The sequence below is a fragment of the Macaca thibetana genome, chromosome 14 (genome assembly GCF_024542745.1).
Source record: "Macaca thibetana thibetana isolate TM-01 chromosome 14, ASM2454274v1, whole genome shotgun sequence".
NCBI classification, from domain to species: domain Eukaryota; kingdom Metazoa; phylum Chordata; class Mammalia; order Primates; family Cercopithecidae; genus Macaca; species Macaca thibetana.
The window spans coordinates 47,376,339-47,404,313 of record NC_065591.1 but is presented as its reverse complement, the minus strand read 5'-3'; the positions used below and the strand labels follow the sequence as shown (position 1 = coordinate 47,404,313).

At 39.6% G+C, this 27,975-nt stretch overlaps 1 protein-coding gene across 2 annotated transcripts; it reads right to left on the bottom strand.

Annotated features, from left to right (window-relative positions):
* Positions 1-1,059: 1,059 nt before the first annotated feature.
* On the bottom strand, positions 1,060-27,597 carry SAAL1 (serum amyloid A like 1). Of its 2 annotated transcripts, none has more exons than XM_050755406.1 (12): positions 27,422-27,597; positions 24,441-24,554; positions 17,603-17,686; positions 13,074-13,153; positions 11,254-11,313; positions 10,998-11,113; positions 10,149-10,329; positions 7,944-8,026; positions 7,668-7,856; positions 4,335-4,531; positions 2,130-2,222; positions 1,060-1,208 (listed from the first exon to the last, which is right to left on the bottom strand). In XM_050755406.1, the coding sequence occupies exons 1-12, from the start codon at positions 27,551-27,553 to the stop codon at positions 1,116-1,118; spliced, it is 1,422 nt and encodes a 473-aa protein (XP_050611363.1). In that variant the 5' UTR covers positions 27,554-27,597; the 3' UTR covers positions 1,060-1,115. The 2 variants fall into 2 exon arrangements, with proteins under 2 accessions (XP_050611363.1, XP_050611364.1); XM_050755407.1 differs by having other exon boundaries at positions 4,335-4,528; positions 27,422-27,591.
* Between the last annotated feature and the right edge of the window lie 378 nt (positions 27,598-27,975).

Here is a 27,975-nt window from a genome sequence, read left to right as displayed (position 1 = left end):
TAAGATTATTCTATGTTTTATCACCAAAAACCTCTCAAGGAAAGAAAACAAAGTATGAGGCAAGACCAATGCTTTAAAGCCAAAAAACTGATAAAAACTGGGAAGAGGCTATACCAAAAGTGAGGTTTAGAAAGCTGGCTTTGTTATTCATAACAGATATTTTCTTAAAATCTATTAAAAAGCACCTCCTCACCCAGCCAAACACACGTAAAGACTTGGTAGGAAAAAGCCCCTTCTCTCCCTTTTCCTTCCTGAATGTGGATAAGGCCCAGAGATGGCACAGCCCCCTTAACCGCAAGACAATAAACATGAACACATCTGGCAGACCACGTGAAGGGTGAAAGGAGCCACCTCATCACATCTGGATTTTTGCATAAGGTTCCTGAGAGAGATCAGATTCAGCTACGATAGGAGGGTTTCTGTTACTGCGGCTGAATATACTTATAGTGGATACAAAGACGTAATTCTCACTTAAAAAAATCTAATTAGGCCGGGCACGGTGGCTCATGCCTGTAATCCCAGCACTTTGGGAGGCCAAGGTGGGCAGATCACAAGGTCAGGAGATAGAGACTATCCTGGCTAACATGGTGAAACTCCGTCTCTACTAAAAATACAAAAAATTAGCCAGGTGTGGTGGCGGGCACCTGTGGTCCCAGCTACTCGGGAGACTGAGGCAGGAAAATGGCGTGAACCCAGGAGGTGGAGCTTGCAGTGAGTCGAGATCACACCACTGCACTCTAGCCTGAGCAACAGAGTGAGACTCCATCTCAAAAAACAAAACAAAACAAAACAAAACAAAAACCAAATTAACAGCTAGGAAGAAAATCGACACTGATCTCTCACATATCCTAAAAAGAACCTCAATGATAAGCTTACATTTTTGTTTTCCTCAACTGAGAATGATAAATATCACATAATATAAAAAGAGGGGTGACAGGGGTGAAACTCCAGATTCCAAAGTCAAAAAAAGTGAGACAAGTCTAGGACAGAAAAACGTAACACCAGACAATTACGGTCTAATAGGGCTTTAGCTAATATTTCCAATAAGTCAATTTCAACTGTCAGTGAGAAAAATAAAGTTTATTTCTTATGCAGAAGTAATTCCAATTCAGGTTTTAAGTCTGAACCTTCAAACTTGGGAAGCTTTTTTCCAAGTCATCAGCAAGCACCTTATCAACTTCATGTAGGATTTTAATAAAATCTTCCACCTATGAGTCAAACAAACAAAATCAAACACAGAAGAGAAAAACGTGGTTTAAGGTACTGATTGCTCTACCTGCGGTTTCTAAATGGTCCAATGGAAAAGAAATGCTGGCAGATCTCCAGATGACAGTAACAGTACTTCCTAAGCAGTCTTCTAAATCATTCTCAAGGAAATGACTATTCTTTCCCATTCCGTTTTACCCTTAAGCTAGTACTTCTCCCCCTGCCTCCTCTTTACAGTCTGTTCCCACATTCTGTCCTTCATTTTCCCGAAAAAGTTCTTATTGTGAAATCTGATTCTAATGGTAGGAAATGTGATGTCATTTGAAGAACCATAAAAACCTACTGCCTATTCCCAAGAATCTGATTTTGGTTTAATACGGATGCTACCTACTTCATAACAGAAAGGAGTACTATAGATTCAGAGCTGAATTTTTCCTCTTAGAATTGTTACTCCCAATAGTAGTACAAATTTTCCAGTAGTCATCCTTTTTTCCCCCAACCTTTACTGTAGACTCAGGGGGATCTAAATGTTTCTATGTGCAGGTTTGGTACAAAGGTATATCACATGATGCTGAAGTTTGAGGCACAGATGAACCTGTCACCCAGGCAGTGAGCTTAGTACCCAATAGGTAGTTTTTCAGCCCTTGCCCTCCCTCTCTTTTTCCCCCTCCTCCTGTAGTCCCCAGTGTCTACTTTTCCCATTTTTATGTCCATGGTATCCAATGGTTTTAGCTCCCACTTCTAAGTGAGAACATATGGTATTTGGTTTTCTGTTTCCAGCAGTCATCTATCTGACAAAGGCATTAAGTCATATAAATTGTATATACTATAATTTTTGACAATGACCTCGAAATCAAGTGCTTACTTGAAAACATTTAGTAGTCCTACAAAACTTGGCTGCCTATACATTTACCCATACTCACCACAGGGCTATAGAAAGGAAGAAGGTTTTGAAATGCAGAGGAACACTTCTGTTTGCTCAACTGGCCTTCCTTTACTCCCTGAGCCACCGTCTCCTAAAACAACAACATTTAATGTCAAAAAAGGGAAATTTTTTCAAGCTTTAACTAGTGAATAAAAACAAATTAGGATATTCAATTCCCTCCTGACTTCATAGGCATTTCAAATGTCCCAACTGAACCCACCGACATCGAGGAGGCTTATGTAACCCAAACGTGTTCTCCACTGTCGTCTTTATTTTAGTGAAGGACACCACCATCCACCCTGCTACACAGACTACAAACTTGGAACACAGTGAAGACTTTTCCCTCCCCTCTCCTGCTGACCCCTCCCGGCAAGTGCTCAATTCTATTCTACCAAATCTCTCTTATCCCATCCCTCCTCTCCATTCAAACTTCCATTGTTTAGGCTGCCATCCTTTTTCAGATTATTCTTGAAGATTACCAACCGCAAGAGCCTGTTAGTTGATCTCCTGCCCTCCAGCCTCAACTCTCTCTACTCCTTCCTCTCTATTGCTTTTGGAGTAATCTTTCTAAACTGATCGTATCACTTGGTGCTTAAAAGAAAAAAAATCTTTAGTAGCTCCTCAGTTTCTTCAAGATTAAGTCCAAATCCCCTAAACATGGCATATAAAAATTTGCATGACATGGCCCTAGTGTATCCTCAGCTCACCTTTCTTTGATGTTCCTACTACTTAAAAGTAGGTGCTCCAAAAAACAAAAGCAACAGCAAAGAATGGGAAAAAATACATGTGATAAATATGGAAAAGATGCATTATTACCCAAGAAATTCATACAAATGGATAAATTATAAAAAAGGATAAATTTTTAATTGGATAATTAAAAATTATTATCCAATTAATTATCCAATTAATAATTATTTAATTATCCAATAATTAAAAATTATCCAATTAAATCAAATGGATAAATTATAAATGGATAAATTTATAATCAAAATGGATAAATTATAAAAAAGTAGGAAACAAAATATACGACATCCAAATATTTCAATCTCATTAATTTAAAAATGCAAATCAAAATAAGACATAATTTATTACCTGAACTTTGACATAAAAATTATAATACCCAATAATAAGGGTCAAGTAAAAACCAACATTTCACATGTAAATAGTATTTTGACAAAATATGGCCATTATGCCTTAGCCATCTTCACATTTATAATGTTGAATCCAGTAATTTAAATTCTGTAAAACCTGCTGAGGTAATCACCCCAAATCTGGAAAATACAAATAGGGAAAAGGGAAGCAAGACAACTAATAAAAAAAAAATCACCAGAATAAGAGAAACCTTTTGTTTCATTTTGTTTTTTGAGATAGGGTCTCACTTTGTCACTCAGGTTGGAGTGCAATCCTTCCATCCCTGCCTCCCAAGTAGCTGGGATCACAGGCATGTACCACCATACCCAGCTAATTTTTGTATTTTTTGTAGAGATGAGGTTTTGCCATGTTGCCCAAACTGGTCTCAAACTCCTGGGCTCAAGTGATCCACCTGCCTCAGCCTCCCAAGTGCTGGGATTATGGGCGCCTGGCCAAGAGAAACTTCTTAAGGAATACTCTTTAAAAAATTCAGTGGGTATGAATAAATATATTCTTCACAGCTATATTTGTAGCATTTTATATTCATGATACAACATATTCATAACATATTCTTCATATATTTCTTTCCAAATATATGGATAGAAAAAAATATGGTCAAAGGAGGAATGTTAATAACCACTGAACATATTCAGGGAGAATATTCCTTAAGAGAAGTTTGCAGTAAATTTTGAAAACTGATTATTTGGTAAATTAGGTTTAAACTGGCTCTCAGTAAAAAGTCTTTCATCTAGAATCAAGAAAAATGCTTATAATATAGTGTTAAGGGAAAACAGTAGTCTATAAAAATTGCATATGCTGGGTTAAAGTATAGGAAAAATGCATTTATAAAAATACATGCATGCAAACATATGCATATGTTTGTCATACATAAATATACCAAACCACATCAGCTAGCGGTTTTTAAGATTATAAACTCATGGTGATATTAAGATTTTACTTTATTTTCCCAAAATATATATTACTTTCATATTAAAAAAACAGTAATAAAGTTGGAGAGTTAAGCAACCCACACTTTCTTTTGTTCATGACATCATCAATACTTCTTTCCTACCTTTGTTAATGCCTGAAAAATATTAGAAAGAAATTCACATAAAATATCCTTTAAGATTTTCAAGTGGAAATCATCTTGGGTTAAATCAGTCTTTTTAGTTTCTCCTGTGTTAGACTCTGTCGAGTTCTCTGGTTTTTTCTGACACTGTTCCATATTTTGTAAGACCCGAATGAGGCTGTCAATTAGAGGAAGATCTACTGTATAAACAAATCAAGAAACATTGAATTGGCCAGTTAAGTTTGGTTTTTCATTCATATGTATTGAATTAGTACTAGACATTATTATTTTGGGTACTACAGATACAGTGGTAAATCAGCAAGATGTCAGCCTGTAAGAGGCTTACATTTTTATACTTTCAAATAAGTAAATATAATAGACTATTTTAGGTTTTGGTTAGGTTCTATGAAGGAAATAAAAGAGGAATATAGCAGTCTAGCAGGGCAAGCTCTCTGACAAGGTGACATTGAGTTGAGAACTAAAGCAATGAAGACTCAGCAATCAAATGAGCCTAGGAGGCCAGGGGTGGTAGCTCACGCTTGCAATCTCAGCACTTTGAGAGGCCAAGATGGGCGGGTAGCTTGAGCCCAGGAGTTCGAGACCAGCCTGAGCAACATGGCGAAACCGTGTCTTTACAAAAAGTATACAAAAATTAGCTCACGAGAGTTTTCTACCACTACCACTGTTAACATCTTGGTCCAAATTATAACATTTCTTGCTATGAGTTAATTATCAAGAATCTCTAAAAGCCTCCTAACTCATCTCCCTTTTGTACCAATGATTCCTACATTTCTCATCAAAACAGCAGCCTATTAAAGTCAGCTCATGTGTATTCAACTTCTGCTTAAAACTCACCATGATTCCCTACCTCATTTAGAGGAAAAGGCAAAATTAGGCCCTCCATACTCTACCTCTTTGGCTCCATGTGCTACTTTGCTAAATCCACCCCAGCCACATGGGATCTCACTGTTCCCCCTCAAATATACCAGGCATACTTCTGGTTGAGGGCTTTTACACTTTCTATTCCCTCTGTCTGGAATGTTCTTCTCCCCAAGTATGCACATGACTCCTCCATTCTCTCCCTAAGGACTGTACTCAATGCCACCTTCTCAATGAGGTAACATATTCATAAATGAAGATCTTTAAAATGTTCAATATTCTTTTTTAATTAAAAAGTCTTAATAAAATAGAAACAGATTAATATTTCCTTAAATGGTAAGATATATATCTTATTTTTAGGGGGGCAAGGGGGTGCAGAGTCTTGTTCTGTTGCCCAGGCTGGAGTGCAAAGGCGTCATTTTGACTCACTGCAGCCTCCGCCTCCCAGGTTCAAGCAAATCTCCTGCTTCAGCCTTCCGAGTAGCTGAGATTACAGGCGCATGCCACCAAACCTGGCTAATTTTTGTATTTTTAGCAGAGACAGGGTTTCACCATGTTGGCCAGGCTGACTTTGAACTCCTGACCTCAGGTAATCTGCCCACCTCAGCCACCCAAAGTGCTGGGATTATAGGTGTGAGACACCGCACCTGGTTGTAAAACATGTATCTTATACCCAATAATGCTTAACAGTGGAACTCTAGGATTATTTCTAATAAAATCAGGAAGAAGGTAAGGATGTTTTCTACCATCACTATTATTTTACACCAGAGATTCTAGGCAACCCAGAAAGATAAGAATAAACCAGAGATAGACAAGTGATAAAATATATCTAATTTAAGCCAAAGCACTATCACATAAAGCCCAAAGATTATTACTGGAATGACTACTAAAAATAGTAAGAATCTGGTAAGGTTACAGGATGCAAAGTTAATATACAGAAATCAATAGCCTTCATATATTCCAACAACAATAATCAGTGGAAGAAAATATGTCATAGACAATAGTAAACCCAAAAGATAAAATATCTAGGAATGAAACTAGTAAGAAATATCCAAGATCTATATGAAGAAACCATTACTGAGGGACACACAAAAGACCTGAACAAATGAAAGGGCATAACATATTCTTAGATATTCTATAAAGTTAACACGATGTCAATAAAAATATCAGAAAGTTTTTGTTTTTGGAACTTAAAGTTAGTGATAAGAATAGTTAAAAACATTCTGAAAACTTAGAATGAAGAGGAATTCGCCTTATTAAGTATTAAAACATAAAACCTTAATATTTAAAAACACTATGGCTACTAATATATGAACATAGTAATGGAACTGAATAGAATATATAGGGGAATTTAAAAAATAATGATGAAATTTCAAATCAGTGTGGGTAAGCTGGATTACTCACTAAATGATGTTGAGATAACTGGGTAGCCCTCTGGAAAAAAAATTGATACCACTAGTACCAAAGTTATTAAAGGGGGAAAAAAGAATTAAAGTCACACTTCACATGTGACACCAGAATAAATTCTAAATGAATCATGAATTTAATTGTGGTCATAAAAATCATTCTGTGAAAGACTATGTGTTTACATGGGAAAATATTCATTTTATATTTCTAAATGAAATGTCGGCTAAAAAGCAGAATTAAATATATGTGCATGTGTTGGATGATAAGATTACAGACATCATGTTTCCTTGATATTTTTTATCAATTTTTAGGCAGGGTGCTGAGGCTCATGCCTGTAATCCCAGCACTCTGGAAGGCAAGGCAGGAGGCTCATTTGAGCCCAGGAGTTTGTGACAAGCCTGGGCAAGATTGTGAGACCCTGTCTCTATAAAAAATTTAAAAACTAGCCAGGTGTGGTGTCATGTGGCTGTAGTACCAGCTACTCAGAAGGCTGAGGTGAGACAATCACCTGAGCCCAGGAATTCAAGGTTGCAGTGAGCTATGATCCTGCCATGGCACTATAGCCTGGGCGACAAAATAAGACTCTGTCTTTAAAATAAGTAAATAGGCCAGGCGGGGTGGCTCACACCTGTAATCCCAGCACTCTGGGAGGCTGAGGCGGGTGGATCACCTGAGCTCAGGAGTTCCAGCCCAGCCTGGCCAACATGGTGAAACGCTGTCTCTACTGAAACAATACAAAAATTAGCTGGGCACAGTGGTGTGTGCCTGTAATCCCAGCTACTTGGGAGGTTGAGGCACGAGAATCACTTGAATCCAGGAGGCAAAGGTTTCAGTGAGCCAAGATCGTACCACCGCACTCCAGCCTGGGCAGCAGAGCAAGACTCTGTTTCCAAAAAATAAAAATAAAAAGTAAAATAAGTAAATAAATACAATAATAAAATAAATTTTTGAAGTTTAGCATATTTTTATAACTAGGGAAATGAAAGCGTTTTTTAAAAGGGAGAAATCAATGAAATGAAAAACAATATGAGCCTAGGAAATTGTACTTGCCTTTTTCTATCTTTAGATACTCTTGCTCAGTCTGTGAGGCATAAATGGCAGACAACACTGAAAAAACAGAGGCTAGCACTGTTTTCTGTTCTTGAAGAATGATGGGTGGATCATCAGACTGGCAGAATTCATGACAGACCAGGTCAAAAAGTAAATTCCAAATGTCTTTTCCAGTGTCAGGACAATGTACTTAATAAAGACAACAAATAAAGCAGTACTTTAAAATCAGCAAACAATTAAATGAGTAACTGTAGCGCTTCCGATAAACCATCTTACCAATTGCTTGAATTCCATCATCCACTGTAGTAAGCAGTTGTAAAATATGCATGTAAACATCAAGCCATTCTGGATTTTCAGAACTAAACAGGAAAAGTAAAAGCACTGAATCAACGTTACTGTCCAGGGGATTCCAATCATTCATCCATTCAATAAATATCTATTACTCTGCCAGCCACTGTTCAAGGTGCTGAGGATAAAACAAGGAAAGGAACGAAGGCTCTGTGCTCGTTAGAGCTTTTATATTCTAATAGGGGAAACAGCAAAAAATAAACATTATATAAAATAATCAACACACACAGGACAAGAAGTAAAAAAATCTTTTTGGCTCTATCTCATAAAAGCAACAATGCAGAAACCTGCTAGTTGATACTTTATCATTTTGGTTTGCTTGAATAATCAGAACAAAAAATGACTGCGATTTTTATAGTATGAACGTAAGGTCCACTGCACCATGCATCAACAAAAATGATGTTCTGAAAACGTCTCAGGATTATCCTAGCCCCCTAGCTGAGAATACTAAAAGCATGTAAGTCTAATTCTTATGATCAACCATTTGGATTCTCAAAAATCTAAATAGTTTGGAAACTCAAAATCTTAGTTCTTCAACCAAGCAAGTGAAAAGACAGTGAACAATTAAAACAATGGTTTGGCAAATGTTTATTTAAGTACTTACAAATTAAATTTCAGGCACTATGTTAGGAGTTGAGAAAACAGATGTATAAGATGTTATCCCTACCTTCATAAAGTTTATACTTTAAAAGGAAAGAAGATTGCTAGCGGGGTAATTACAATAACGTGGTATGAATGTAACACTATAGGGCTAGGAGCCACTATATAGCAAGGAGACTCAGTTTGCAGGGTCAGGGGAGGTACCTTAAGAAAAATGATGTTTACACAGAAACATGAAGGGGCAAAGAAGTATGTGAGGTGGAGGAAACATACTGTGCAAAGGCCTGGAGACAAGAGAGCTGGTTCAGTTGAAGAAGTGAAGCAAACTTCACATGACTGAAACGCAGAGTACAAGGAATAAGGATAGTACTACTGGGCCTATAAGCTGCACTTTATTTTTCTGAGAATTTTTCATTTATTTCATTCTTTTTTCCCCTATTTTATTTATTTATATTTTGGATTCAGAAGGTACATGTTGGGGGTTGTTACATGCACGGTGCTGAGGTTTGGGAATATGGATGGTCCCATCACCCCGGTGATGTACACAGTACCCAAGCTGTGTTTGTGTTTGTTTTTGTTTTTTTCTGGACCTTATCCTAAGGAAGGTAACTGAAAAGACTGAAGCATGAGAGTGAGACGAGTACGTACTTTGCAAAAACAGCTTTAAAGTCTAGGCTTGGGAAAAGCAAGCATAGAGGCAGCGAATTCAAGTAAAAGAATGTGGCAGTTCTCCAGATGAGAGACAATAATGGCTTGACTGGCATGGATGGAATCCCAGAAAAAGTCAGGAATAAGGGTTGGGAGTTGACTACAATGGGAAAATACTGGGGCAGGAAAGATTCTGTAATGGTTTCTCCATTTCTTCTATATTATCCAAACAGGACAGTGATTACATCATTTACTGAGATTGAGAATACTGATGAAGCAGGTTTAGGGAAAGATGATGAATTTAATCCTCACTTGGATAAAGGACACAAAATTAATAGGTTTTGATGTGGCTTACTCAGCACTAAGAATGCACTAAGCAAATCACTAAGCAGATCAATTTAAAAATTAATTTTCTAGTGATTAGCAATAAACAGTTTTAATGACCTATAAGGCTTAGTAATCACTCTTGACAAGACATCAGAGTCCCAAAATCAGTCACTTATTGAAGACTGGCATATAAACACAAGGAGCAAAAAAAAAAAGATGTGCAACGTTAATTAAGAAGTTGTTAAATGTTCAACGTAAAAGCACAAGAAAATGTTTTCTCTTTGGTTTAAATTACATAAAATATGATAAGACAGAAACCACAGTTAATGTTGAATAACAGCCTATAGCTAAATGATAATGTAACAGGAAGTTTGTAACCACTATCATTCTTATAAAAAGCATACAGGTTGCATCACAAATATTAGTAGTGAATTAACGTAACAAGGAGTGACTGTGTACTTTATTCTGTTGTAAGGAATCTAAGAAGACTTTTATATCTGAGAATACTTCTATCAATTGCATTTTCCCAGAGCACTTTGCACGAAAGAGCTCACCTACCGTACTTGTTTGGCAGCTTCGAGTATACAGGGCACGAGCCGAAACACTGGCTGCTCTTCAGACTCTTCCTGGGGTTGGTCCAGAGGCTGAGTAGCCCCATTTCTGACCCATTCCAACATTAGTTTCTCATCCAAATCAAAGAGCTTGTCTACAACCTCCCCCACCTTCACCAGCAAGTCAACTGCAGAGAATAAAACAAATATTGAAATAAAAACAAATTGCTAAAAGCAATAGGGTTAAGCAAAATTCCTACAGCTATTCTAACAAAACCAAACCTTGCCAAAGCAGTACTTATTCTAAAGGGTGATTTACTTATCTCACATGTTTAAATTTGCGTATTTTTCCTCATTTTTAAATGAGGAATTCATCAGTGTCCCAGGAATTTAAGAAATTTTATATCTTCAATCAAAAAACTTTCTCCAAAAAACAAACAAAAAGCTGGGCATGGTGGCTTACACCTGTAATCCCAACACTTTTGGGAGGCCAAGGCTAGATGACTGCTTGAACACATGAGTTCGAAACCAGCCTGGGCAAGAAAGTGAGACTCCATCTCTACAAAAAATTTTAAAATGAGCTGAGCATGGCGGTGCACAACGATAGTCCCAGCTATTGGGGAGATTAACAGAAGGATACCTTGAGCCTAGGAGTTTGAGGCTGTAGTGGGCTATGATCACACTACTGCACTCCAACCTGGGTGACAGAGCAAGATTCTGTCTCAAACTAACAAACTTTATTACCTTGCACCCAAGGCTTTTTTCAAAAAGGTGACTTCTAGAAATAGTTACATGGTTTCCTAAAAATTAAATAAAATTTAAAACTTTTTTTTTTCTAGACTACATGATGACTTACCATTTGTTGAACTTGACATAATGAAGCAAATGCTATCATAAATCGCTGAATGTTCCCGGATCCTTTCAACCCAAACACTGGCCACTTCTGCCTGGGAAAGGCAAGTAAGCAACAACCTACATGGTAAACGTGGGTTGAATTTCTACTTTTCAAAAAAAAATAAAACAGTAAAGGAAATTTGAAAATAAAAAATTAGCTTTTTTTCTTAGCTACTCTTATGAGTAACCTTATAGAATTCATAAAAGGAAAAGCATACCTGCTTGTTTCCAGCAGAGTAGGTGGGTCTGAATCATACAAACAGTGCAATAATACCTGCCTACAAAAACAAAGAAGTTAACCGATATGCCTCACTTCTTGCATTTAAAATATCCGAGTTTTCATTTAAGTTTTTTAACATCTTTATTGTGAAATACAGCATGTATTCAGAAAAGCCCAAAAGATACAAATCTATAGTTAATAATTATAAAGCAAACACTCGTGTTTCCAAGAAACAGAACAGAGCTGCATCTCAGTAGTCACCATGTGTCCATTCCAAATCACAATTCTCTTTCCCACCTAGAAATGATGACCATTCTGATTTTTCCAGCAATTATTTCTTTACTTTGCTCTATAGTTTTATTATTTTATATATTTTGGTGTTGCTTTATACTGCAGGTAAAAGGATTAAGAGGACATGCTGAATAAATAGACATAATCTGGGAGGTTATTCGGATTCATGAAGATGGTCAAGGAGGGGAGACAACATATGAAATAAATTATATTATACTTATTCTTTTGAGTCTTCATTTATTTGCTGGAAACTATACATGTAAGATCCACCCATGTTGTTTCTTTAGCTGTTATTCTTTGACAGATTGTTGCAGAGTACTCCATTGTGTGAAAATAACACAATTTATTTTTCCAGACTACTGCTGATGGCCATTTGCGTTGATTCCAATTTGGGGCTATTTCAAGTAATCCTCCTATAATATTTGTAAGAGTTATCCTGATGCACATGTGCACAGTTTCTCTTACCATATATGCCCACTATGAGCTGGTCACAGCACATGCATATGTTCCAACGTGACCAGATAACGCCCAACTATTCTAAAGTGGTTCAACAAATTTATATCCCATCAGCAAAATAACTTGCACCATACTAATATTAAGATAAGCATTTACTTGAATTTATAACATTTGTTAACATTTCTCATTCCTGGAGTTTTGATAGAGAACATTATAGAGACCAAACATAATCCTAAGTCATTTGCTCCATGGATGACTGTAAATTACTGAGGAATAAATACTCTGAACTAGGATCTTAAAGTCCCTCCACAACTAGGAGTTATCTCTTTCTGAGAAACCCAGGTACTTGAATCCTGTGATAAAACCCTCACGGCCCCAGCTCTGACAAAAACTGCCTAGAACAGTTTTCTTAACCTATTTGGGTACAAATTTTTTTGAGATTCTGATTAACAGCCATGAACCCTTTGCCTAGAAAACTAATACACCCACAAAATTTAGCATATAATTTCAGGGTGTTCTCAGAACACAGTAACCAAACTTGGGTTTCCTCCGTTAAAAAACCTTCTGCCCAGAACTTTACACATGGAGAAGAAAAGTAGCCTCGAAGCAGAAATCTGAGTCTTTTCATCACAGAGGCAACTCTTTATCTTCTAGTTTGTTGGCAAGTCTTATCCTCTAAGTCAGAGCTCTCAGGATGACATTATTCAACAAATCTAGTTTCTGCAGACTCCAGCTGAGTCACTGGATTCCCTGCACCTAAAATGTTTTGGATTCCAGTTGGCTGCCCCATCTCCAAGTTTTGTCCCACTGGTTCTTCCCCTATCTGGCTTACTGCCACCAGCTGACAATTCAGGTTCCTTTGCTACTGAAGAAAACAGGTTTAAATCCTGAATTATTTCAGTACCTCCTGAAGAAGCCCCTAGCTACCATCAACACACAATGAAGTTCCTAGAGAGTATTCATCAAGACAAAGAAAAGACTGTCTTTCAGATTTGCTACTTTTCCTAAGACGAATTTCCTTAAGGATATAAAAGAATATGTTTAAAAACATGATTATATAGTAAGACTTACCCAAGATTTTTATCACTGCTGATGGACACACATATCTCCTGGAAACAGGCCATATTACCTAAAATTCCCACACAGATTTCCTGCCAAATCAAATTTTACAAGTCACAATGGCTCTGAGATGAAAGACATAAACAAAAATATCAACTTGAACAAAAACTTTCACTGAGCCAACTTTTGGGGTAAGGCAGAGGGGAGGCAGGATAAAGAAATACATATACTGCCTGTACCCTAACTTTGACAAGCTTACAGTATTTGAGAAGGGATGAAAGACATAAGAACAAGAAAGGGCAAAGGCAGGAGCTATGGAAGAAGAACTCCTATCGATAAAACGAGTGTTAAATGATTGATAGTATTGAGATACGCAAACAAAAAGACAGACATTCAAATAAGGGGACAGTATCAGCAAAGGCAGGAAGGGAATCATGTACGTGGCGAAGACGGTAGACAATAAAGTACTCCGGTTGTGGCACAAAGTGGGTGAACAGCATGAGGTAAATACCGCAGGTATAAAGGACTGAGATTAAGGGCTCTGAATGCCGTGCTGAAGAATTAGATTTAATCTGGGAAGTTATTTGGAATCATGAAGATGCTCAAGGAGGGGAGACAACATACTGAAACAGTATCTTAGAAAGATTATTCTGGTGGCAAAATGCATAATGAATTAGTGTAGCCCCTCTTTATCCACGGTATCAGTTACCCATGGTCAACCTTGGTATAAAAGTACTAAATGGGAAGGTCCAGAAATAAACAATTCATGTTTTAAATTGCATGCCTTTCTGAGTAGCATGATGAAATCTTGCACCGTCTCACCTGGGATGTAACTCATTCTTTTGTTCAACATATCCACACTGTATACGCTGCCTGCCCATTAGTTACTTAGTAGCCATTTGGCTATCAGATCGACCATCATGGTATCTCACAGGGCTTGTGTTCATGTCACCCTTATTTTACTTAATAATGGCCCCAAAGCACAAGAGTAGCGATGCTGGCCATTTGGATATGTCAAGGAGCCACCATTAAGTGCTTTCTTTACATGAAAAGGTGAAAGTTCTTGACTTCATAAGAAAAACATACAAAAATGTATGCTGAGGTTGCTTAGGATCTCTAAGAACAAATCTATCCATGAAATTGTGAAGAAGGAAAAGGAAATTTGTGCATATTATAAATAGGGTTCAGTTCTATCCTTGGTTTTAGGCACTAGGGGCCTTGGAATGTATCTCCCAAGGATAAGGGGAGACTAGTGCATAGGGAAAAGAAGTTGAAAAGAATTTAAGAATCTATCTCAGTAATAGTTAATTAATATGTAATAACATTTATTACCACTCATTATGGCCAGGCATTACTCTAAGCATTTTCCGTGTATAATTTCATATAATAACTTGGGTGAAAGGTACTAATAGTATCCCCATTTTTTCAGATGAGGAAACTAAGGCACAGAGAAGTTAAGCTACTTGCCTAAGATCTTGAGATCTCCAACTAGAACATGGCAGAGCTCCAGAGCTTAAGCATTTAACCACTATTCCAAACTGCACCTCAGTTATCAAGACGCAAGAGGAGGAGGGCCCTCAGGCATGGAAAAGGATGAAGCTGAGGAAGACTCTCAAGGTGAAAGCAAAATAATCCAATGTGAGGATGAGGGAGAAAGCAGCTGAACTTGACTCCTAGCTTTCAAGTTGCCTCATTTTCCCAGTCAGTGATATTGGTCCCATTGACAGGAAAACTAAAAAAGAAAGTGCATAAAAGGCTACAATGAGTTCAGATGGTACGGTGTTTCCAAGCTTGCTGGAACGTAACAATCACTCAGGGAGCTTGTTAAAAATACAGATTTCCAAATCTCATCTCAGATCTACTGAATTATAATTTTCAGGGTACAGCCTGGAAAGCTATTGTTTACCCAGCATATACCAGGTGACTTTTATGATCAGATAAGCGTGACCATAAATCACTGAGGACATACACAATTCAGGGTTAGAGAGCACAGCTGACCCTTGAACAACACAGGTTTCAATGTGTGGGTCCACTTAGAGGTGGATTTTTTTCTAACCAAACTTGGAATGAAAATACAGTGTCCTCAAGATGCAAAACCTGCGTAATATGCAGAGCTGACTTTTCATACACACAGGTTCCACAGAGCTGACTGCAGAATTGAGTATGTGCGGATTTCAGTATGGGGGAATGTCTTGCAACCATCCCCCGTGTATACCAAGGGACAACTGTACAGCATGCAAGCAGAGAATGCCTGAAGAAAGTTGGAGATGTGACATCAGTTATCAGAAGGGAAGTCAAGGCTTTGCTCCTACAGGCGAGTTGCAACTTAAAGGTGTAAAGAAAACACATAAGTTCACTAGGAAAATGAATATAATGAGAGCAAAGGATCAGGCCTACACCTTACAAAAAGTCCATATTCGGGACAGTATAAAAAAGGAAGAAAGAAAAAAGCCAATGAAAGGTGAGAGAGGAGTGACTCAAGAGGTCAGAGACGACAGTGAGATGACACAGGAGCTACAGAAATGGAGTTTCAAAAAAATGTGGGTGGTCAAATATTGGGAAAAGATTAAGAGTGAGTAGGGGCAAGAAAAAACCACATACATTTCCCTTATAAACTAAAGAGGGAATAACTGAACTTCCAATCAAAGATCAAGTTTTTCTGTCTTGGCTGCTCACTGGAATCACCTGGGGAACTTTAAAAGCTGGCCAAAGTCTCACACTTGGAGATTCTGCTTTAACTCATCTAGGGTATGGCCTGACTCAAGATTTTCAAAAGTTCCCCACGGCAAAGCTTCTCAGAGTCTGGCAATGCTCCAGAGCACCAGCGTCACCTGGGAACATATTAGGAATCCTGGACCTACTGGACTAGAAACTCTGGAGGGGGGCTTGGCAATTAGTGATGCGGGGACATGCTTAAGTTTGACAGCCCATGTCCCAGGTGATTCTAACATGCAGCCAAGGCTGAGAATCACTGTGGCAGCAGACAGTGGCCAGCGGATATATACAACAATATGACTAAATCCTAAAAGGTGCCATTCCTGACATAAGCTTATTCTTTATACACTAGTAGTGAGTAAATATATTTAAGACAGAAAAACTCAGTACAAAAATAGCATAATTGTTAAATCTTACATTAATATAAGGAACCAAGGAAAAAATGGTTAATCAGGCCCTAATTCAGACAGAACATTCTACTTAAATAAGAATTTTAATTCAACATTCAATTTGTAACAACACACTATGGAATTCTCCATTTTATAATCTGAAAGAGAGGAAATACAGTACAGTGGTTATACTGGAGTCAGGCCTAGGCTGAAATCTCAGCTCCATTCTTTCCTAGTTGTGTGACCTGAACACGTATCTTCACCCAAGATCTAGTTCTTTAAAAGTATACCTCTTGGTAGTAAGACCAGGTATTCAGTAAACAGCAGTTTTTCATAATTATAATTATTGAACAGATATTTACTAATCCGTGTATGCACAGCACATGGCAATTTAATTGGCAATAAAGCACAGTACACTGTACAGTATATAAAGTCCTCTCCTTTAGTCTTTATCTATTGTTCTTGGCAGTTTACTAACAGCAATGACCACTGAAAGCTTACTTACTTACTTGGGAAGGTGTGGAAGGAAAAGTACCACTGTGAATAACAGATGCAAATACTAAGAGGGGACAGAAGGCACCCAAAGGGAGGCACGGAGACAGCGTGAGACAGGGAGTAGAAAGGCCTGGCTAAATCAGAAGGGTTACCTGGTTATCCAGATTTTATGCTGGAAAGATGAGTTAGGTTCAGAGAGTAGAAGTCTTGAGCAGCAGGCTGAGTTTAGAATAGTTTTCAAACAATGGTGGATTTTGTCAGTAAAAAAGAGCAATCCACTGAAACATGGGAGGCCCGGGTTCTGCTCCTTGCTCTGATACATACTAGCAGCATAACAGTGGTTATGCCTAACTCGTCTCCACAGCTGTTAAATGAAAGTGCTAATTTCCCTGGTCCAGCCTGAATCTATAATTCTATGATTCTAATAATTTTAAATTATTAAATTATTAATAATTTAATATTTTAAATTATTACAGGCATGTAGCTCATGCTTATAATCCCAGCACTTTGGGAGGCCAAGGTGGGAGGATCACTTGAGGCCAGGAGTTCAAGACCACCCTGAGCAACATAAGGAGACCCCTGTCTTCACAAAATAAAAATGAAAATTAGCTGGGTGTGGTGGCTTACACCTGTAGTCCCAGTTACTTGGGAGGCTGAGGTGGGAGGGTCCCTTGAGCCCAGGAAGTCAAGACTGCAGTGAGCTGTGCTCATGCCACTGTACTCTAAGCCTTGGAGACATAGTGAGACCCTGTCTCAAAAATAAAATAAAAAAAATTTAAATAGCAAATTACCTAGGACCTGGCAATGTTCAATTAACATCTACAGGCTGATTTGTTGATTTACAGTCAGTAAGAAAATCAAAGTGAGAAAAATAAATGACCATCCAGCACTATCTGTTCTTATTGCTTCAAAGAAGAAGGCTTTAGAAATGCACATACTTACTCTTAATCGAGGACACTTGGACTTGGCCAGTACTCCCATGAATATATCAGGAGCATTAAATTCTTGGAGAAATAAAGCCACATCCTGAAAAGAAAAATGATTATTGGCGTGGATACTGAATATTCTTCCCCTAAACCCCAAAGCTTAGGCAACCATAAAATTCTATATTAAAATGAGAATTTTAGGCCAGGCGCAGTGGCTCACACCTGCAATCCTAGCACTTTGGGAGGCCAAGGCTGGCAGAGTGCCTGAGCTCAGGAGTTCACGACCAGCCTGGGCAACACGGTGAAACTCCGTCTCTACTAAAAATACAAAAAAACTAGCTGGGTGTGGCAGCGAGCACCTGTAGTCCCAGCTACTCAGGAGGCTGAGGCAGGTGAATCGCTTGAACCCGGGAGGTGGAGGTTGCAGTGAGGTGAGATTGCGCCACTGCACTCCAGCCTGGGCGACAGAGCAAGACTCTGTCTCCAAAAAACATTAAAAAATAAAATAAAATTAGAATTTTAGACACAAGGAAAAAAAAAAAAAACAGGCTTAGGAACTGTGTCAACAGACAAAAGTGATACTAGAGAGTCTTTATGATAACTGGTCCCAGACAATGGAACAATTTTGTAAACAAATCTAAACTACCTACAATACTCCGGAGGATTATCCCACTCTTTTCTGCCCCGAATCTATTTACCTTAATAATGTTTCTGCCCACTAGGAATTCTCATTAAACACATTCAAACACATTTGGTGATTACCTATCAAGTATTAAGCTAGAAGTGGGGGACAAGGGAAAAAAGCAACACGCTGGGCACAGTGGCTCACACCTGTAATCCTAACACTTTGGGAGGCTGGTTAGAAAGCTGAGGTTGGTGGATCACTTGAGCCCAGGAGTTTGAGACCAGCTTGGGCAAACATGGTGAAAACCCATATCCACAAAAATACAAAAATTAGCCAGGTGTGGTGGCACATGCCTGCAGTCCCAGCTACTTGGGAGGCTGAGGTGGGAGGATCACTTGAGCCTGGGGGGGTCGAGGTTGCAGTGAGCCATGACTTTGCCACTGTACTCCAGCCTGGGCAACACAGTGAGAATAAAAGAGTAAAACTTGGCTGGGAGAGGTGGCTCATGCCTGTAATCCTAATACTTTGGGAGGCCAGGGCAGGCAGATCACTTGAGCCCAGGAGTTCGAGACCAGCCTAAGCAAACATAGTGAAACACCATCTCTACAGAAAATACAAAAATTAGGGGGGCATGGTGGTATACCATCTGTAGTCCCAGCTACTCAGGAGGCTGAGGTGGAAGGATTGCTTGAACCCGTGAGGCACAGGTTGCAGTAAGCTGAGATATCGCCATTGCACTCCAGCCTGTGCAACAGAGTGAGACTTTGTCACAAACAAAAACAAAATTCCTTCTTGTCCTCCAAGAGCTTAAAACACAGTAGGGGAAAGAAGTCAAGAACTGCTATAGGGTCCTGTCCAAAACCAGAACTTGTGTTTTCAAAATCATCAACAGAACAAAAATTCTGATGACAATGTAACTGTGGTAGCCTCATAACTTCTTCCTAGAGAGTCTGCCACAGTGCCTAAAGGGGTATAACATACAGGTGACATGTGAGTGGACATGTGGCCCCAAATGGCCCAAATCTCACCTAGGAATGTAAGACATAAAAGCTAAGTCAGTTTGTTTGGGGATCTGCAATATAAAATATATAAATAAAATTAAGTTTCTGGCTGTCTATTGCTTCAGATTTTCACTAAATTTGAGGTGTATATTTGAGAAGCTTTAACTTAAAATATAAGCTGCATGCATTAAAGGGCCCTGGAACACCTCAAAGAGAGAGGCAATTATTCTCCACAGCAACTGAAACCAGTAACCTGCCAGACAATTGACTGGGAGAGACACACTCTACTTACTAAAAGACCATGGCCAGAGAAAATGATATTTTCAAAGATACACTCTAAACTGAAAGTCCTAACAGCAGATTCTCTTCACTGTAAGTGATCAAGCTGTCTGTCCTGTGGGCAATTCTTTGTCACAGGCAGAAATTTTTACATTTAATGGTAATTCCTGGAGTAGCACAAGGGTGGCCTAACAATATCAATACCAACAGTAATAAAATTAACTTCATTGAAAAAGTATTAAATGCCAGGCACAGTGAAGTGGCTTGCATGCTATCTCATTTAATTCTCAAAACAACTCTATCAACTAGTTAACATTATTAGTCCCATTACACTCATAAGCAAACTGAAGTTTAAAAAGTTCAGCAACCTGCCCAAGATTATACAGTCTCAGTAGAGCAAAGCTAGGATTTGAACCCACATGAGTCTGACTTGAGCCTATGGTCTTGCTTTTTAAAAGAGATGGGGGTCTTGCTTTCCTGTCCATACTGCAGCAGTGGCTATTCACAGATTCACAGGCATTATAACTCACTGCAGCCTCCAACTACTGGGCTCAAGTGATCCTCCTGCCTCAGCCTTCCAAATAACTGGGAATATAGGCAAGTACCCAGCGAGACTATGTTTTTTTGTTGTTGTTTTGTTTTTTTTTTTTTTTTTTTTTTGAGACGGAGTCTCGCTTTTCACCCAGGCTGGAGCGCAGTGGCCGGATCGCAGCTCACTGCAAGCTCCGCCTCTCGGGTTTACACCATTCTCCTGCCTCAGCCTCCCCAGTAGCTGGGACTACAGGCGCCCGCCACCTCGCCCGGCTAGTTTTTTGTGTTTTTAGTAGAGAAGGGGTTTCACCGGGTTAGCCAGGATGGTCTCTATCTCCTGACCTCGTCATCCACCTGTCTCGGCCTCCCAAAGTGCTGGGATTACAGGCTTGAGCCACTGCGCCCGGCGAGACTATGTTCTTAACCACCACAACATGCTACCTCTCAGGTATTCATCTATTCATTCACTACTCCCCAGATATTTTCTGAAAAACCTAATAGAAAAACCTAACTGTTTTAGGTTCTGGGAACACATCGGTGAACAAGCTAAATAAGGACTCAGTCCCAAGGAATTTTCTTTCTAAAGAAATGAACAAACAATAAATATATAAACAATTGAACTACACAATTTCTAAATGCTACAAAGAAAATAAGATGGTATGTGCTAGAAACCCAGATAAAGGGGGCTACTTTAGACATGACATTAAAGAAGGTATTTCAGAAGGGGTGACATTGTGCTTTGATGAGAAAGAATTTAAATCCATCAGAGGACACATGTAAAAGAGTGAAGCAATTCTATGGGAACACTGAAATAAGAGAGGTTAATTCTGACTGGAGTGTCTGGGGTGGCATCACAGAAGAGGTGACACTGAAGCTGGGCCATAAACAGTGAGACGGATTTTGCCAGCTGGAAGCCATTCTAAACAGAGAGGCATGAATAGTACCCATGGACAAGTGAAAGTGCAGGAAGTATCTATCTGGAGGTCTCTGGTCCTCACACACTGAATTCGTGGTTACAGAGCAATAAGAGACAAGGCTGAGATATAAACTCACGAGACTTTGCACCAGGGACTTCAACGGTCAGTGGAGAGCTTAGTTCTGAGTGGTGCCTCAAGGGCACCTCTTGTAAGGGAGCAAAAGGAGGCCAAAGAACATGACTTTGCCCCGCACCAATAACCTCCTTCAAACAGCAGCACTGTTTTCTCAATTTTAAAACTGAGATTTTCACCCTAAGAGTTCATTTAAAACACAGGTTTTATTTCTTTTTTAAAAAATGTAACCATAATTTATCAATAATTGTAGAAAAGTAGATCTGAACAATACTCTCAACCAACCTGATCTGACATTGGTAATAAGATACTCGACCCAGCAACAGCAGAACACACATGCTTTCTAAGTGAACATGTCTTTTAAGTGAACATGTCTTTTAAGTGAACATGTCTTTTAAGTGATAGTAAAGACAAAGTAAAGACAAAGATAGATTGGTAAGGACAGACCATATTCTGGGCTATAAAACAAGTCTCAACACATTTAAAAGGATTCAGTGTTCAACGACCATAGCAACAGAAAGATAACTGAAACATTCCCAAATATTTGAATCTTATGTATGAACCAAAGAACAAGTAAAGAATATTAGAAAGTATTCTGAACTTCTGTGGGCATGGTAGCTCATGCCTGTAATCCCAGTACTTTGGGAGGCCGGGGCAGGCAGATCACTTGAGGCCAGGAGTTCAAGACCAGCCTGGCCAACATGGCAAAACCCCATCTCTACAAAAAGTACACAGCACGACTCTGTCTCAAAAAAAATTGTAAACACAGCACATCAGAATTTGTGGAATATTGGTAAAGCATAAATATTTAGGGAAAATTTTACAGTGCTAGATGTCTATCTTTAAAAAGAAAGATTTCAAAGTATAAAGTATGTGGACAACAGATTTTTGACAAAGATGCAAAAGCAATTAGTGGAGAAAGGATCATCTTTTCAACAAATGAACTAGAACAATTGAATATCCATAGGCAAAAAAAATAAACTTCAACCCATCCTTGCACTATGCACTATACAAAAATCAACTCAAAATGGATCACAGACTTCTATGTAAAACCTAAAATTATAAAACTTTTAGAAGAAAATGTAAGAAAACAACATAATTAAAAAACAGGCAGAAGATTCAAACAGGTACGTCACCAAAAAAGATACACGGAGTACAAATAAACACATGAAAAGATACTCATCATTAGGAATTAAGGAAGTCCAAATTATAATCACAATGAGCTATCACTACACACTTATTAGCATGGCTAAAATTAAGAAGACTGACCATACTAAGTGTTGATGAGGATGAGGAGAAGCTGGACCTGGAATTATGTCTCACACACTGCTTGTGGTTATGTAAAACGGTAAAAACTGTTTAGGAAAACAATTTGAAAGTTTCTTAAAAAGTTAAGCATACACTTACCATATGATCCAGTCAGGCCACTTGATATGGTTTGGCTCTGTATTCCCTGCTAAATCTCACCTTGATTTGCAATCCCCATTGTCCGCATGTATCAAGGGCAAGACTAGGTGGAGGTAAGTGAATCATGGGGGCGGTTTCCCCCATGCTGTTCTCATGATAATAAGTGAGTCTCATGAGATCTGATAGTTTTATAAGCATCTGGCATTTCCCCTGCTCACACTTCTCCTTCCTGCCACCATGTGAAGAAGGTGCCTGCTTCCCCTTCCCCTTCTGCCATGATTGTAAGTTTCCTGAGGCCTCCCCAGCCATGCTGAACTGAGAGTCAATTAAACCTCTTTCCTTTATAAATTACCCAATCTCAGGTATTTCCCTATAGCAGCGTGAGAATGGACTAATACACCACTCTAGGTATTCATCCAAGGAAAAGAAAAGTATATGTCCATACACACTTGTATACAAAAGTTCACAACAGCTTTATCTGTAATAAACCTTAAACAACTCCAACATTCATCAACAGGTAAAAAATAAATTGTGGTATATACATATAATGGAACACGATTCAGCAATAAAAAAAAATAAGCCATTGATATACACAACATGGATGATTCTCAAAATTACGCCGCATAAAAGAGCCAGACCAAAAAAAGAATATGAGCACATTTATATAAAACTCTAGAATACACACTAATCTGTAGTGACAAAAAGCAGATCAGCGGTTGCCTGGAGAGGATGGCGGAAGGGAGAGGCAAGAGGAAGAGAGGACCAAGGACCATAAAGAAATTTTAGGGGTGATGGATATGCTCTCTATCCCGATTACAGTGACAGTTTCATCTGCGTACACATTGTCAAAGTTTATTGGCTGGGTGTGGTGACGCACACCTATAATCCCAGCACTTTGGGAGGCCAAGGCGGGTGGATCATTTGAGGTCAGCAGTTCGAGACTAGCCTTGCCAACAGGGTGAAACCCTGTCTCTACCAAAAATACAAAAATTCGCCGGGATTGGTGCATGCCTGTACTCCCAGCTACTCCGGAGGCCATGGCAGGAGAATCACTTGAGCCCTGGAGGCGGAGGTTGCAGTGAGCTGAGATCGCACCACTGCACTCCCGCCTGGGTGATAGAGACTCCATCTCCAAAAAAAAAATTATCAGTGGCAATGATACTTCAAAACAATAGGCAGTTTTTTTTGTGTTAATTATACCTCAATAAAGTTTTAAATAAAATGACTGAAACAATGAATAGCCATTGACAATTTTTAAGAAAATGAGTACAATTAAGTCCGTATTTCTGGGAAAAAAGGTAACAGGGGTGGCAATGTAGAGGACAGAAGGGAGGTGAAAGAGACTAAAACAAGGATTTTAATCAGGAAGCTACCGCAAAAGTCCAGGCAATAAAACAAGAGAGATCACATAGGCCATTTAATCTCTTTTGGCCTCTATTTTCTTAACTGTAAAATAAGAGTACTACCTACATCACAGGGTTATTGTGAAGATCAAATAGAATACTATACATGAAAATGCTTTTGAGCTATAGAATAAAATACAGATATTAAAACAATGATTAATATTGCAGCTATAGACATATTATTTATTGTCCTTTCCTTCTAATACTATCATGGTATATTAGTGGTCTTCTAACTCCTAACCTGCTCTCAAATATATGGCCAGAGTTCTCTTTAGGTAGGTAAGTATCAGAACTTTCCTGGCCTCCATGTGTGTAGGAATACATTCATAAGAGCTATGTATTTAGTCCGAATCTATTGAGAGCTCAGATCCTCCAGCCTCAAAGACAGAAGTTTAGCACTATATCTCATAGGATCTCATTCCCTGTATCATATATGAGTGTGATTACAGACAGGAGATAAAGCCTTTCCCCAGAGTGAAGGACTGAACCGTTTTTAAAACATCCATCCACCATCTCCTCACCCAACAGTCTTTTCAGAGTTTTGTTTCCAGCCTCATACCTCATCCATTGACATATCCCATACTCTGCAAATTTCATTCTCCATTTCTTCATCAAGCTCCGTCTGCTGCTCCTCATCATCTGAGTTAGATTTGGTGTTTTCAGGGCTAACAATCTTCAGAAACACAAAGAAAGAAAACATGAATAAAAGTTGTCTACAATACTAACCAGGCACCCAAATACAGCAGGTGATCGAATAACATTTCCTTGTAACGTTGATGAGAAAAAAAATATTTGATTCCTGGCCAGGGCCACCGTCTGTGTGGAGTTTGCATGTTCTTCCCATGTGTGCATGAGTCTGTTCCAGATACTTCAGTTTCCTCCCACATCCCCCAAATTTGCACATTAGCATAACTGGTGTGTCTAAATGGTCCCGATCTGAGTGAGTGTGGGTGTGTGTGTACCTGTGATGGGATGGCATCCTGTCCAGGGCTGGTTTCTGCCTTGCACCTTGAGCTGCTGGTTTAGGGTCCAGCCACCCTCAACTCTGAACCAGAGCAATTGGGTTGGGAAATGGATGAATACAAATTATTATAAAACAAAAATCTGTAAAGAAGACAATAATCATGGAGATGTATGACAATAATTATGTGGTAGGAATGTGCTCAGTAAGCCTGCCTTATTTTTTTGTTTTTGGACTGTACGGTAGTAAGAGGTGGTCATTTTTGCTTTGTAAACATTTATTCCTTGATTTAACATAATCAAAGAATAAAAGTTGTAGTGATAATCACTACAACCACCATCACTCACTAACTCACCAAAATTAGGTAAATAGTTCTTGTTTTTATTAACCTTTCTTAAATGTATTTATAGCTCACATTTATTTCAATATTTAATACTAGACGTGTTTTGGGTCCTCATTTAGAAGTTTGGTGATGTTCTTCTGTCCAGAAATATGCCACAGGAACTTAACTCTTGTTTATATCAATTAGCTATGTAAAATTGGTTTCATTATCAGTAATTTTGCTTCAAGTCACAATTTCCAAGAACCTACTGATGTTAAGTGAGGACTTACTTTAATAATAACCCATAATTGTTTAGAAGACACAAAGAAGCTACCAGAAAAGTATCTTCTCTTGCAAAAATCTTCTTTTAAAAACTTAGTGCCTTGGGTAGATCTATTCTTTCAACATTCACAAAGTAAATACTGTTGCTAGGCACTGGGGTAGATATACAAAGACGAGTTAGATATAATCCCTTACTTTTAAGATTTTTTTTTTTTAACTTTTAGGATCTAGTGGGGAAAGACATGTAAAGGGATAGTCATATTAGAAAAGGCAAAGTGGGCAGGGCGTGGTGGCTCAAGCCTGTAATCCCAGCACTTTGGGAGGCCGAGACGGGCAGATCACGAGGTCAGGAAATCGAGACCATCCTGGCTAACACGGTGAAACCCCGTCTCTACTAAAAAAAAATACAAAAAACTAGCCAGGCGAGGTGGCGGGCGCCTGTAGTCCCAGCTACTGGGGAGGCTGAGGCAGGAGAATGGCGTGAACCCGGGAGGCGGAGATTGCAGTGAGCTGAGATCCGGCCACTGCACTCCAGCCTGGGCGACAGAGCAAGACTCCGTCTCAAAAAAAAAAAAAAAAGAAAAAAAAAAGGCAAAGTGATTCAAATGAATTGTGGACAAAAAGTTGTGGTAGCAAAAATGATGGACCAATGACCTATTCCTGGGAGAAGATGGGGAACTTTCTCTTAGGTGTTGATATTTAAGCTAAATTTTAAAGGAAGAATAGTAGTTTGTCATGTGAAGAAGGAGAGAAGTGAGTATTCAGAGGAAAGTACAAGAGTTCAGAGTTGAGAGAGGGCCTAGCATGTTTGGGGATGGTGAACAGTTCGCTGTTGATGGAACATAGTGTATCACGAGAAGATGAGGCTGGAAAACGTATAAACAGCCCTGGATCCCAAGCTTCAAGAAATATGCATTTTTCTCCTATGCAAAGGGAACTAAGCAGTGTCATGAATAGCGCTGTCTTTAAAGATTATTCTGGCAGCTGTGTAGAAAATTAACTGGAGAGGATAGAGAAGAGAAGCAGAGGAACCAATGAGGGAAACATGGGGAGAAGAAAACCCACATTTACTGACAGCCTCCTATAAGTCAAACACCATGCTAAGCACTCTATGGCCATTATAATCTCACTTAACCTACACAATGACCCTATATATAATAATATAAATATTATAATCCCATTTTATAGAAATTAAGAGAGAAATAGAGGTTCTGAGCCGTTAGGTGACCTGCAGCTAGTGGGTAATGAAGCTGTGTTTTTTGTTTTTTTGAGACAGGGTCTCCCTCTGTCCCCCAGCCTGGAGTGCAGTAGCTGGATCACAGCTCACTGCAGCCTCCAACTCCAGGCTCAAACGATCCTCCAGCCTCAGCCTCCTGAGTAGCTGGGACTACAGGTGTGCACCATCACGACCGGCTTTTTTTTAGTTTGTAGAAACCAGTTCTATGTTGCCCAGGCTGGTCTCGAACTCCTGGCTCAAGCGATCCTTCCGCCTCGGCCTCCCAAAGTGTTGGGATTACAGACGTGACCCATCGCGCCTAGTCAGAAGCCACGTTTTTTATATAAAAGTTGTATAACCCTAAAATCACCATTTGTTATATTACAACTATAGTCCATGAAATATATAAACTAAGGACCTGGGCTTCAGAAATGACAGTGGGGATGGGGAGCAAAACCCGAGCAATGCAGTTACACGATCGTGTATTTTTGGAGAACTTGCGAAACTACAATAGAATCGCAAGTATTCCAGCATCCCTAACATTATACTTCCCTTTGTGTCGAGAGACCCCGAGGGGCCCCAGATAGTTCTGGGGTCCGCAGCGGCCGGCGAAACGCAACAAGCGAGGTCCCGCAGCGCACGCCTGGGGAGGGGTCTTTGTGGGGATGGCGGCTCCCGGGGCAGGAAGAGCCGCCAGAGGCGGAGCCCGGGTGCCTGGGGGATGTGGGAAGAGCCCACGCGTGGCGCGAGTTTCCACACCTGGATGAGTCCGCTGAGGACGCCGAAGAGCCAGTGTTTGCTGTAAACCGTGCTCCCTATGCAGTCTCCACCGGCTACCTCCTCCTCCTCCTGGTCGCGACCCGGAGGCGGCGGCGAGGGGTTGCGATCCATGACTTTGCCGCGTCCCGCGCTCGAAGGCCGTGCCGGAAGCTGCGGAGGAGACGACCGGCACCCTAGTGCCAGAGCGCCCGGCGCACCCGGCGGGACTCCCCCTACAGCGCCCCCTGCTGTTCGGAGCTTGGCCAGCCAGCCAAGATGGCTTGACCTCACCCACCCCATTCTACCCAGGACCCAGGCACGAATATACTCATAATTATTTGTCACCCTCACTGAATCAGGTGTTCCATTTCTCCAGGAGCTCTTAGCCTGATTGAAGAAGGAAGGGTGGGGGCAGGGAGGAAGCCTCAGGAACAGATGTGAATCTGAAAGCTAGCGAACTTACTCTATTCGCCCTCTCTTCCTACAATCCTCTGATCTCTGGTCACCGTTGCCATTCCTAAAAATATCCGTGGGCGAAGCTGGATGACTTGTAA

Excerpts from the sequence above, each read along its gene's own strand:
- SAAL1 (XM_050755406.1), bottom strand. The coding sequence starts at position 27,553 with ATGGATCGCAACCCCTCGCCGCCGCCTCCGGGTCGCGACCAGGAGGAG. Across the intron at positions 24,555-27,421 it reads TCCTCAGCGGACTCATCCAG|ATTGTTAGCCCTGAAAACAC; the intron begins GTGTGGAAACTC and ends GTGTTTCTGAAG. Across the intron at positions 8,027-10,148 it reads GAAGCTGCCAAACAAGTACG|TTCTGAAAATCCAGAATGGC; the intron begins GTAGGTGAGCTC and ends TTTCCTGTTTAG.